Genomic DNA, 12,863 nt, shown 5'->3' with positions numbered 1-12,863 from the left:
AGACAGCAGATGGCTCAGAGGACAGATCGTCCATGTAAGAGGAACTCGGGAAAGACACAGTGAGGCAGAACATCAGAATTCCCTAAAAGCTCTGATCAGAACTGAGACGGGCAGAGTCGCCCAGCGGAATGCAAGTGAGGGAGGACAGGACAGAGCTAGACCAGACACCACTGTGGCTACAGTGGGCTGGAGGTTTGCAAGGACCCAAACCCACAACCACAGCCCAGGGCACACTCAGACCGCACTTGGACGCTATGTCATGATCACCGACTGCACTCCTTGGCCAAGTGGGGTTTATGCCAGGAATGCAAGAGGAACTCCAGGAGGAAAATCAGTCAAGGTATTTACCACAGTAATGGACAACCCACATAATCATCTCAATATATGTGGCAAAGCAGTGACAAAATCCATTTTCCTTTCATGATAGAAATACCCCAAACCTAGGAATATGAGGGAACTTCTTCAACCTCAAGAAATACATGTACAGAGAAGCTACAGCTAACATGGCCCTCAATGGTAAAGCCAGATGGCTTCCGGCCTAGACAAGAAGCAAGACCAGGATACACGCACTTTGCTCTTCTAGTCACCATTGAACTGGAAGAGTCTCACCAGGACAGTTAAGCCGGGGGGGATATCATCCAGACTGGAAAGGAAGGAGTAAAACTCCATCTGTAGAAGGCAGGCTCTTCCACATGCAAGAACACCGGAGAGTGTGCTAAGAAACTCTAGAACAAATAAATGAGGTTGGCAAGGCTGTGGGATACAAGAGCAATCACATAAACACCAGTTCTGTATCTATGCATGAGCAGTAAGAATCCAAAACCAGATTTTAAGCAAACAACTCGATTTACAATAGCACTAAAAAGAATAAAATGATTTACAATAGCACTGAAAAGAATAAACTGCTACGGGTTTCCAGTACCCGTACACTGGAAACTAAAAAACATGGCAGAAAGAAATTAAAATCTAAATAAGGAAAAACTTTATCCAATGGTCATTAGATCCCATATCCTCAAGATGACGATATTCTAGAGTGATCAACAGACTGAGTGCAGTCCCTTTCAAAACCCCACAGGACTGTCTGTGGAATCAGCAGATAATAACCAGAAGATCCAAAATAACTGTCTGGAGAAAGAAGAACAAAGTCAGTGGGTTCATGCTTCCTGATGTCAGATTTTACCACGAAGTTACAATAATGAAGACAGTGTGGTGCTGACATAAGTCTCACACAGAAGAAGGGAGGTGAATTGAGACCCCACAGCGTTTATGGCCAACCGACTCTTGACAAAGCGACTAAGGCAATTGAACGGTGCTGGAAGTGCTGGACAGCTCCCTGTGGGACCGACCTTGGAGCCTTACCTCACACCACACACACACCAGCCCCAAGCGGGTCATAGAGCTCAGTGTGGGAGCAACGACTAGAAATCTTCTACAAGAAAACACAGCAACAAAGCCTATGGCTACACCAAGAATGAAAGAGAATGTTAGGATATTGGATTTCATCAGAATTACTCACTTCTGTGCTTCAAAGGACACCATGTGGAAGAGAAGACACAAACCACTGACTGGGGAGAAATGTTTGCAAATCCTGTCTCTGACCAGGGACATGCATTCACAATATGTGAAGGGCTCCTCCAGCTTAATCAGAAAGAGAAACCCAACTTTTAAACCAACAAGCTGAACAGACATTTCTTCAAGCCAGATGTGCAAGCCCATGAAAAGACGCTCTCCACCGTTAGCCACGAGGGAAATGCAAGTCTCGAGGGACAGCGCACACCCTTTCAGCAGTCCTGGGTGGCCAGAATGAAGAAGAGAGACAGTACAGTGTGGTGTAAACAGGGACAAACTGGAGGCTTGTGGGAAACGGGGCAGCTACTCTGGAAAGCAGTCTGGCTGTCTCCCCCACATAATACACATGGGACGACCCTGTGAGCCAGCAGCTCTGTCCTTAGGTACGTACCCAAAAACACATGTCCACACGTCTGTTCTTAACAACACTGTCCCTAATAGTCTGAAGACATGTCCCCTGTCTGCCAACTGAGGAAGGGCACGTGGCTCATGGCAGATGGGAGGGAACAGGGCTGTGACAGACCTCAAAGACACCACAGCTAGCGAGAGGGGCCAGCACACAGGAGCACGGGCTGTGACCCTGTTTGCATCCATGTCCAGCATCGGCCCATCTGTGGATGGGAGGTGGGCTAGCGGCCATCTGAGGCTGTAGGGGCAGGAAGGTGACAGGTACGAGCCCACATGTTTAGGGGACAAAGGAGATGATCCCACACTAGGGCTCAAGAAGCAGGTGCATGGCTATGTAAGCGCCCTGAAACTGAGGACCAATGGCACGTAGAGGGCAGCCCAGGACACCCTATGTTTGTAGGCCCCAGTGAACCTGCACGTACCCCGAGCAGATCCAAGTTAGGATCGTGGAGTCCTGGCTGTTTCTTTTGCTCATCCCGAGAAGATGGCCCCCCACCTGTGGCTGGCCTGGGGGAGACCCTGCTTCCGAGGAGACACAGGCATGCGCGACAGTGTCTACACGCGGCTTACTCACGTGTCCTCATCCAGGCAGAGATTCCCTTGGAAACAGGGCAGGACGGTCACTGTCACGGTGCACGGCGGTGCCTGGGAGCCCATGCCATCTGTGATCACAGTGGACACTGTGACTGGAGAGAACGTGGCAGATGAGGGTCACGGTGGAGAGCAAACCCTAGGAACCAGGATTTCTGTGGCGTGGACCTGTGTGCCCAGGGTGCTGACGTCCCAACACAGCGGACTCTGAGTGCGAGGCTGTCCTGCCCTTGCGGCGAGCCCAGCGTTCCCACATCCAGTGCCACACGGCGGTACAGGGAGCTGAGTGCCGGAGGCCAGGGCCCAGGCAATGCTCCACCCACTCACTCACTCGTCTGACCCGCAGGTCCTGTGTGCCCACGGCGGCAGGACCACACTGGTGAACGGGACACCAGGGCCACGGGAGACCCAAGAATGAAAGCCATATCTGGCAACGGAGGGTCAAGGGTGGGAGTCACATTCTTAGCGGCCCCTCAGTGATGTCCAGGAACAGGGAAGGTACAGAGGAAGGAAGAGAAGCCAGGTCTGTGTGCCGTCCCTGGAGCATGGCAGGATGTGGCTTTGCTGGGGACACTGGATGCGGGCCTGGGAGGCAGGCCTGGGGTTTGCGGGGCGGGGACATGTGGATCATGCTGCCATGGAGGCCACGGGGCCGGCTACAGAGCCATGCAGAAGGCAGACCAGAGGCGTGCCAGGGACGTGAAAGCCTTCTCAGTCCGAAACACAAGGTCAGAGAGTGCAAGAGAGCCAGTGGAGTCCAGACCAGTCTCCAACCTGACACCGAGTCCGTGGAACCTTCATGCAAGAGGTGGACAGGCCAGGATCAGTATCATTGCCCCTTATTTATTCTGCTGGCCTCCACCCATGTAGGACTCTGGAAGTCGTCGACTGTCCCAGTGTTGACCACTGTAAGGCCTCGCGCACTCTTTGGGAATGGCCCGAGTGACGTCACTCACCCTGACACCGCTCTGTGCCGTTGCTTTAAGTTTGGCTCTACCAATTCATGGTATGAAGCCCTTTTGTCCAACATAGAACGGAGGCCTTGCCCAACATCCTATGTGGGTGTCTGCCCGGCCTCATGGTCTGCAGGCCCCCGGGGACAGGGTCTCACATGGCCCTGCAGGCGGGCATCTGGGGCAGGGTCCTGCCGGGCATGAACCAAACACAGGACTCTGCATCCAGCACCAGCAAGGTGAGGGTCTGGGGGGCGATCATCCCTTTGGAGGGAAGTTTCCAGAAGACTGAGGGCAACTGCAGCTCCACTGAGGAGGAATTTACGATGCAGGCCGGCAAGCGCCACCTCTGTCCGTCCATCCACCCAACATGTGCTGTGCTCATCATGACACGCGGTGGTTGCGTCCATCCTCACGGAGCACAGCGTCCGGCTCGGAACACCTCCACTCCACGTCTCTGACCTGCACCCAGGAGCCAGTGCGCATGTGTCCAACTTGGGGTCAGTCAAGGTTTCATGAAAAAGAAAGCTTTCTGGGTGGGCTTCGAGGTTTAAGGAAACCAAATGGATGAGCGAGCTGAGACCTTAGGTGGAGATAATCTCACCTTGCCAGCTCCAAGAAAGTTCTAGATCAGTGAGTCCAAGTTGCCTGCACCGTGGAACCACCTGGCCCTGGAGGTTTAATCAACGGCGTGGGTCCTACAGATGAAGCTCGTTCCTGAACAGCCGAGTCTCTAACGGGCTCAGGGCGGGCAGCTCCTGGGGTCTGGGAAGTTGTCAGCATGGACAGCTAGTCTTGCTCAGAGAACGACCCAGGCTAACCCTGCAGCCCTTTACCCCGGCCTCCTCCTCGTGGGGGCGGCCCCTCGAGTTGGTGCTGTGGACAACCAACTCAGGACTCACCAGACACCACAAACTTCCTTAGTGAGGAAGGCACAGCTTAGTCTCAAACAGTTAATTTATAAATACTGGGTAGGCTTCGGCATTTTGGTATTTACTTTATGTGTCCACTGTAATGTAAGACCTCAGTTGGTTAAGTGTCCGCTTTCAGCTCAGGTCAAGATCTCAGGGTCCTGGGATCAAGTCCCGTGTTGGGTTCTGTGCTTGGTGGGAAGCCTGCTTCCCCCTCTACCCCTCCCCTCTGTTCATGTTCACTCTCTCTCAATCTCAAATAAATAAAAATCTTTAAGAAATAAATAAAAAGTAGGTAATCCACCTAATCTAAAAAGCATGAAACTTTTTGAGATGAACAGATAAGAATTTTATTTTCCGGATACACAGTCTGAACATTTTCTAGTGTTCCGAAGGCAGGGCGAAAGGTTTACAGCCGCACGTGAGCACACCAGCCCCTCAAACGCCCAGCCTGACTTACCTTTATAATGGTCCAAGGGCTCGCCGGCCGGCAGTGTGGAGTAGTACTGGCTGTCTCTCCCGCGGTGCAGAGTGCGTTTGGAGGCATTTCCTATCCGATAACTAAATTCGTAACGGAAGTCCTAGGATCCGTTCCATGTGGAGCAAAAAAACAGTGTATAGATGAACAAACCGTAAATTACATCCCCAGTAAGCACACGCCCCTGTGGCCTTCACACCCCCGCACCCCGAGAGCTCGTGTACAGACAGGCAGGGGCAGCCACTGACTTCCTGTCCCCGAATGTACACACACACGGCGGGACATCGCCCTTCCAGGGCCCCTCTCCCAGAGCCAAGAGGACCCCGCACCGTGGCTGCGTCTGTCACTCGGGGTTGTGTGCTCTCCTGGCCTGGGAACTCCCCAAAGCCACAGAGACACAGATCCCTGGGCCTGCTCAGGGTCAAGGGGATACAACAGGCAGGGGGCGGCAGTGGGGGCTCACGCGAACAGCACTCCAGCTCTCGGTGTCAGAACAGGCATTTGAAGAGAGAGAGGGAAGGAGAAACCAAGAAACAGACTCTTCACCGCAGGGAACGCGCTGCTGGTCACCAGAGGGGAGTGGGTGGGGGAAGGGGAAGCAGGTGATGGGACGAAGGAAGGCACCTGCCGACGCAGGGGAGTGTGAGTGAGTCTCTGTGTTGTACACCTGAGACTCAGACTGCGCTGCAAATGGACCAACTGGAATTAAAATTAAAACTCAACAACAGGGATGCTTGGGGGCTCAGAAGGCTAAGTGTCTGCCTTCGGCTCAGGTCATGATCTCAGGGGCCTGGGATCGAGCCCCTGCATTGGGAAGGGGAGTTCTCTGATAAATGGGGGGGTCTGCTTCTACCTCTTCCTCTGTTTGTGCTCTCTCTTGCTTTCTCTCTTTCAAATGAATAAATACAATCTTTTTCAAAAAAATAAATAAAACTTAAGGCCAGCATCGGACCCTCCAGGGATGCACATGGTGGGCCTCTGAGAGAAGGAGCAGGATCGGGACAGGAATGGGGTGGCGTGTCCCCGAGTGTGGGGAGCAACGTCACGGCACTCCTGCTGCCGGGTGTAGCTTCGTGTCCCGCGGCATCTCCCCCGAGGGCTGGCCAGCCCCTCTGAGAGCGGCCTCTACCCCCAGACCCCGGGACAGACTCGGGGTGGCCAAGCGTACCGGTCTCCCTGACATGCAGAAGATGCCGAAGATTGTGCGAGCCTCGAGGCCGTGATGTGGCTGCACCTGGCAGGCCACGTCCCTTGGAGCCGGATTGAACGTCACGAAGAGCTGAGCCCTCCCCAGGACGCGGTGCGGGGAAGCTGCAGACGGGAGGACGAGGGCTGAAGGCCCCAGAGAAAGATAGCGGCACGGTGACGGCCTCCCAGAACAGCCCGGGGGTTGCCAGGGGGCAGAGCCCGAGACCCGCCCTCCGTGGGATTCTGGCAGTGCAGGACAAAGGGGCACGGCCATGGAGCCCACCACAAGGTCAAGTCAAAGAGAAGGGAGTGGCGGCTCCATGGCCCTGCCCGGCGTGTGGCGTGTGGCGTGTGCGGGAGCCTGGGGGCGAGTGCTGCTGCTGGGCGTGCGGGGGCGATGAGCAGGTGACGCCCCGGGCCTCGCGCGCAGAGGCTCAGAGTCTCCACCATGGGGAGGAGTGTGACCTGCCTCAGAAAATGGCCCTCAGGCTTGTCGCTTGGACAAATGTGGCACCCGTGGCGGGCAGGGCCAAAGGTTTGGGGGGCAGAGCTTGTGACAGCAAACGCAGCATTGTGTCTTTTGCCAAACACAGGGGCCTCGGGGTCCGGTTCTGAGTGCACCGTGGGAGGCACAGAGGGACATGTGCAAAGCTGTCAGCAGAGACAGGGGAGCGAGAACAAAGCTCGGGGACCCTACGGGCCCTACCGAGGGGCTTCGCACGGACACTGGCCTCGTGTTCCTCATGAGAGGAGGCCGATGTGGGAGACAAGCCTGGAAACGCACCCCGGGTTCCAGTAGCTCAAACTGGGGGGCTCCGAACCCAACCCGTCTGCGCACTGTCAGATCCCCTGTGCTTGTCACAGGGAACTAAAAACCACTAGAAATGGGGCAGAAGGTCCAAAACCGCCCCCCAAAGGAAGATGCAATTGCGTCATGGAAAAGGCCAGAAGGGAGGCGGAGTGGGCCACCGGGTCAACGTGCAGCTGACAGACACGGGCCCCACAAAGACCTCCACCTCCTGGGTTTTACACACGCGCCGGGTTATCAGCCGGTTCAGGCAAAGGACCAATATGCACAGCTGTCTTGAGAAATCAGACAAAGACAGACCTCGTTTCAGGTTTTTTAAAGGGCAACATCTCCGCCTTTGCCGTGACCTCAACACCCACCTGACCCCGTCAGGATCGGAAACACAGGGGGAGGTGAGAATGAGCAGTGCGGGCCCACAGGGACGGAGGGAGGAGGGTCAGGACGCTCTGGAACAAGGGCCCGGGAGGTCAGAAGTGGCTGCAGCTTCCGGAAACAACCTGAATTTGATGAGAACACCCTCCCTCCCACGCTCCAGGACCGGCTGAGCGTAACGTACCCACAGAGGCTTGTAGGACATAGGTGTCCCCGGGGCTCAGTGAGAACGGCTTTATTGTCACCGTGCGTCCTGTGATACCTGAGGAGAAGGGGCCATCAGCGGCTCTGCAGGGCAGGGGCACACAGATCTCTTCTGTGCTGGCTTCCCCCTACTCCTGTGGATCGTGCTTGCTCCGACCTGCAAATGCCCCAGAAGTTCGCCACCCACCCTCTTTACGGAGCTGGAGGCTCTCCTCCAGCCTCCCTTGGCCGAGGGCAGCGACCCTGAGTAGGGGTCTGGGGGGCAGGCCCCGGGTCACACTGAGCTCCCAGCGACGAGGGGATGCTGGCGGGAGCTCACGTTGTACCCCTCGTGGGCCTTCCGTGTCCAACCTGGCTCACTGACACACTGACTTTGTCCACAAGGCAGGCTTAAGGCATTTCAAGGTGAGTTTTTCGCCTCGAAGGACACCGACGGTGAACCGTTTCTTAGATCTGGGTGTGACTGGTGCTCACTGGTGACAGCGGGCAGAGGCTGACCCAGAAACGCAGGCGGGTGGTCTCAACAGGGAAACCGTCCTTTCCCAAAATGTGGGGGCAGAGAGGGAGGAGGCAGCCACCTGACAGTGGGAGGCCCAGAGCCTCCACGGGGGGAGGAAGTGCGGTCCCAACTGTCCCTGCAAGAGGCGGTAGGTCAGCCCATCATAATGCGTGAAGGTAGCTGTACCACAGGAGCAGTGCCCCGGGGCCCACTTTGTGGGGTGACTGTCCCCAGGCAGGAGGACGCGGCCGTTGTGCACACGGGCATCGGGGTACCTGGCCTCAGGGTCATGCATGGGCACCAGCTCAGCAGGAACCCCCTCCACCACCCCGTTTGCTGGCACGGCTACCAGAGGGCCCCAGGGGCATGTTCTGCCTTTCATAAGGAGCCTCCTCTGCCTGCAGGCCCCAGAGAAACACTCACAGGCAGAACAGGCATGATGACCCCAAGGACTTCTCCACTGAAAGGAAATGTTGTGGAAGAAATGGAGGGGCCGGTCCCCAAACCCTTGTGAACCGGCTACAAAGCCCCAGATCTAAAGGGAGGGCTCCTACCGGAGGAGGTGTAGCCGTGGAAGCGAGCGCGGCTGACCAGGGACTTGGGCCAGTCCACAAGGAGAGTGGGCCTGGCGGTGGCCAGGGAGTCCAAAGGGCCCAGCAGGTTGTCCCCATCCCCGCGGCCTCCATCAGGATTCGAACTCGGGCCTGCGCCCGGGAGGCTAGCATCGGCCCCTGGGAAGATGAGGCAAGTCAGCACGTGGTCCGGGTCAGAGTCCCACTGATCTGAAACATCATCCGTAACTGTGCCAGCGTTGCTGGGCGCCCATGTCGCAGCACAGTGACACTCCACACTCCACACTCCAGAGCCGTCCTTCAGCACTGTGCGGTGGGGGCGTGACGACCTGTTCCCTCCCGCCCAGCCTTGATGGCTCCGCAGACACCCTGCTCGCTGAGCCCAGGAGCTGGTCCCTGGCAGAGCCGCTCACAGAGCGACAGGGGCCAGGCTGCCAGCAGCCCAGTGGAAAAAGTCAGCCCAGCAAACCAGATGACACTCGCCACCCCCGGACTCCAGAGCCAGGTGACTGTGAGCAAAGACAGGGGAGGGCGTGGGGAGGGACTGACTCAGAGCCATGGGCCATGGGCGGGCAGTCCCCTGGGAGGCGAGATGCGGACAGAGGCCAGAATGAGCTCTGGAGTGAACACTGGAGAGAGGTTGGAGATGTAGCTGGAGGGGGTGGGAAAGAGGGCAATCAGGTGGGAGAATGTGCCAGAAAGCCGCCCAGGATAGGTCTGCAGGGGGCGTCTGGGTGTGCCCTGAAAGCACCAGGGCTGTCTAGGTGGTGGGAAGGGAGGCAGGGACAGAGGAAGGACTCCTGCACGGTCCAGCATGTGGCGTGGCAGGACCCCGTGGAGAGCAACAGACTCCAGGCTCGCAGTCACAGACAGAAGACGTAGTGAGAATGTGACCCCCCGTTCTGAGTGAGTCACCGTCAGGAGGGGCGATTTTACGAATATGAAGTTCTCTTCCTTCAGTGTTACTGATTAGACACCCGCTGTGAGCGTGCAGCCAGCCGTGTACATGGGGGTGTGGTCGCAGGAGGGAGCACAGACAGGCCTAACGATACCACAGAGGCAGGAGGAGAGGAGGAAGCCGGCGCAAACAGGTCGCAGATCCCACGGGCAAACCCTCCACGACCGTCTAGCTCCTCTGCCCACGGACATGCCGCCCCCTGCCCGTCCAGCTCTTCTGTCCATGGCTACATCGTCCACCAACCACACATCTGTCCACTCAAGAACACACTCGCTGTGGGCCAGGGTTCCAGGCACCACGGTTGTCTGGGATAGGGGTCCCCACGCTCCCTGGACGCATCCTTGGAGAGCTAGAGCAGGACAGCCAGGGAAAGAGCCGCAAGCATCGCATGCACCAGCTTCAAGCACTACAAGTACGCTGGGCTGTCACGGGACGGAAGGGATACAAGACAAGACGAAGGGGACGCCCAGAGGAAGGAAACAGAAGGCGACCGAAAGGAGGCAGTGCTTCACAGTGACGTCCCAGGAAGGGTGCTAAGGGGTTATTTTCGGCATCGACCGCCTACGGACCAAGGCATGGGAGTGCAGCAGCGCCTGCCTGTGGGGGTGGGGCTACGTGGGGTTCTGAGTACAGGGGACCTGAAGTGTAGCAGTGGGTGAGCTAGAAGATTCGGGCCTGATGTGCCCTGCATCACTGGGAGCTCTCGGAGCTCGTGCTGTGGGGGAGCAGGGAGGCAATTCCCGATCTCAGGGGCTTCAGAGACTAGACTGGCGTGCGGATGGAGCCCCAGGAAGAGGTGACGGTCACAGACTCACAGTCGGCGGGCTGTCTCCCTCTGGGTGGCACGGCTTCTTGGAGATCGCTGTAATAGGCTTCAAAATCTATATGAGGGGAAAAACAGGCCATGTCACGGAAAGCCACAGACTTCCCCAAAGTCCACACGACCCTCCTGACGGCACACACAGGCTGCCGGGGACTGAGTCTCGAGTCCACACCCGGCTCCACGTGTGTCACTGCGTCACCGCGACAGTGGAGGCAGGTGTCTGCGTGTGTGGCTTTCCCGGGATATAAGCCAGCCGCTGGGTGCAGGCCGAGGCCGGGACCCCACTCTCCAAATTCCCACTGTCCCTTCAGAGAGTGTCGCACCCCCTCCTCTCAGAAGGAAGCAGGGGACACAAGCATGTCCTGCTGCAGATATTACTGTTCTGTCCCCATGGCGTCCTGTCCTAGCAGCTGACCTGAGGCCAGGGCGTCCTGGGGCAGGGTGGCACCTGCCGGACCACAGCCTAAGGAAAGCACAGTGTCAATGGTGACAGTGGGGAGGGACAATAAGGGACAGGCAGAGTCTGGGCCACAGCTTTGCTCCCTGACGACGAGCTCCTTTCTCGACTTTGGAGGCCCAGAAACCGTTTCTGGGCAGCCTGAAAACGAGCGATACCGTGAAGGGCCTGGTGCTGCGAAGGATAAGGGACGAGGGAGGCTGTGTGCACAGGCAGCTGTCAGAGCCTGGACAGGTTTGCGGGTGGGAGGAAGGCCCTGAGACCCTATGAGCATCCCACAAGCTGTGCGGATGTGACAGGACAGGAGCACTTACCAGAGGGGGTGGGGGACGGGCTCTGGGGGGACAACCTCCGAGGGGGGCTGGGTCCTGGGGAACGCCGGTCACCCACAGCAGGAACCCAGTGCCCGCTGACTGTGGGCCCCGAGGAGGGTTTCCTGGTGGCTGAGAGGACCGGCGGGGCCTGGGTCTGTGGTGACAGCTCCCGAGAAGACAGTGTGTCCATTGCGTGGGGCTCCAGCCAGCTCGGCTCCGCGGATGGTGGACTGGACTCTGGCAGCTTTGAAATCGCCCCCAGGCCAGCAGCGCCCAGCAGCCCCACTGTTCTGCAAGAGGGGACTTGAACAAACATGGAGCCAGGTGAGACGTTCAGACCAGAAAAACTATGTGGTTGAAAACAGTCTATGGGGGCATCTGGGGGGCCCAGTTAGTTGATTGAGCGTCTGACTGTTAGTTTTGGTTCAGGTCATGGTCCTGAGGTCCTGGAATCGAGCCCCACACTGGGCTCTGCTCCGCGGGGAGTCTGCTTCTCCCTCTCCCTCTGCCCCCCACCTGCTTATGCCCCCCATAAATAAAATCTTTAAAAATAATAATAATAATAAATACAAAGGTCTACAGATTCCATCAGCATGCCATTTTAACAAACGTGACCGATCTCTGAAAAGGATGCGTCCCAGAAAATACAGAGGAGCATGGGTTTCACCTGGAGGCAGGCCAACCACCCCTGGAGAAGCAGGAGGGCAGCCGGCACCATAGCTCCCCCGGGATCTGCTCGCCACGGACTCCCCCTGCACCAGCATGCCTGGCACAGTTGTTCACGTCTACTCTAGACACTGTCTGGGCGTGTGGAGCCTCTGACCCTCCCTCACTTGTCCGTGTCACACGTAACGACTCTAAAGAACGCGGGCATAATTACGAGAAAGGATGAACGACAAAGAGAAAACTTCTACAGATGTAACACGAGGACATTTCGCTAGAGTGAGCTTGTCCTCACTGCTGTCACAGAGACGGCTTCTGTGACAAGAAAGGGAGATACATGGCCTTCGGACAGTCACTGGCTTGGCTGCAAGATTAACCACCTGGGGGTGGGGGGGTGCGGTTTGCCCCGGTTCCTCCCATGCATTCCCCACCGGCTTTGCTTCTGGAAAACCCAATTACGTTGGGAACGTGGGAACAGCTCCCCCGCAGAGAAGGGCACAATGGCCCCTATGTGTTCCTGCCCCCCTCACTGGGAGGTCCCCTGCGCTCAGAGCCCGAGTATGGAAGCTTCGTGCGGCCCCGTGGGACAGATACAGAGTAAGTGTGGGCCTCTGAGGCCTCGGCACAAGCTGCTGACCCTGGAGCCAGCCATACCCAGCTCAGAAACAAAAGCTCCTCTGTCCGCCATTCCCAGCCGTCTCTCTCATCACAGAGGCCACGGGTGAGAACCCCTCCCCCTCCTGGCTCGCACCCAGGCCATGTCCTGTCCCAGAGCTGGCACGTTCTCACACACCGTCTCACGTCACCTGGCCACTGCCCTGCGCAGCACTGGGACCCACCCTTCCCACCCAAGAAAACCACCTCCTGGAGAAGGGTCTGAAATCGCGGGTCTCAGAGCTGGGGCGGGGACTGGCCCCAACGACAGCAGGAGCCGCGAGGGATGGAGGCAAGTTCTGGGTCGTGTGCAAGTGTCTGAGCCGCAGCGTTCGGGCATCTCCGTCTCCGTGAGCATAAAGGAGAGGGGCTGGGGAGCTCGGTGTGATGGGCACAGCCAGGGACACTGGTCCAGGTGCCGCGGAGCCTGCGTATCCTCAG

The 12,863-nt window shown here is 57.4% G+C and overlaps 1 protein-coding gene across 1 annotated transcript in view; it reads right to left on the bottom strand.

The window, feature by feature from the left end:
* The window catches only part of PKD1L1 (polycystin 1 like 1, transient receptor potential channel interacting), a 79,064-nt gene that overhangs the window by 45,344 nt on the left and 20,857 nt on the right, over positions 1–12,863 (bottom strand). The window contains exons 12-18 of the mRNA XM_045089508.1: positions 11,102–11,408; positions 10,327–10,460; positions 8,536–8,712; positions 7,463–7,540; positions 6,079–6,221; positions 4,893–5,013; positions 2,552–2,663 (exon numbers count right to left, since the gene is read on the bottom strand). Of these exons, the coding sequence (XP_044945443.1) occupies positions 2,552–2,663; positions 4,893–5,013; positions 6,079–6,221; positions 7,463–7,540; positions 8,536–8,712; positions 10,327–10,460; positions 11,102–11,408 (1,072 nt within the window). The remainder of the gene's footprint in view (positions 1–2,551; positions 2,664–4,892; positions 5,014–6,078; positions 6,222–7,462; positions 7,541–8,535; positions 8,713–10,326; positions 10,461–11,101; positions 11,409–12,863) is intronic.

The sequence above is a fragment of the Mustela putorius genome, unplaced genomic scaffold, assembly GCF_011764305.1.
Source record: "Mustela putorius furo isolate JIRA1106 unplaced genomic scaffold, ASM1176430v1.1 tig00003845_pilon_pilon_pilon, whole genome shotgun sequence".
In the NCBI taxonomy this organism is placed as follows: Eukaryota; Metazoa; Chordata; class Mammalia; order Carnivora; family Mustelidae; genus Mustela; species Mustela putorius.
The sequence above is the reverse complement of the archived record's forward strand: the minus strand, read 5'-3'. Positions and strand labels throughout refer to the sequence as shown.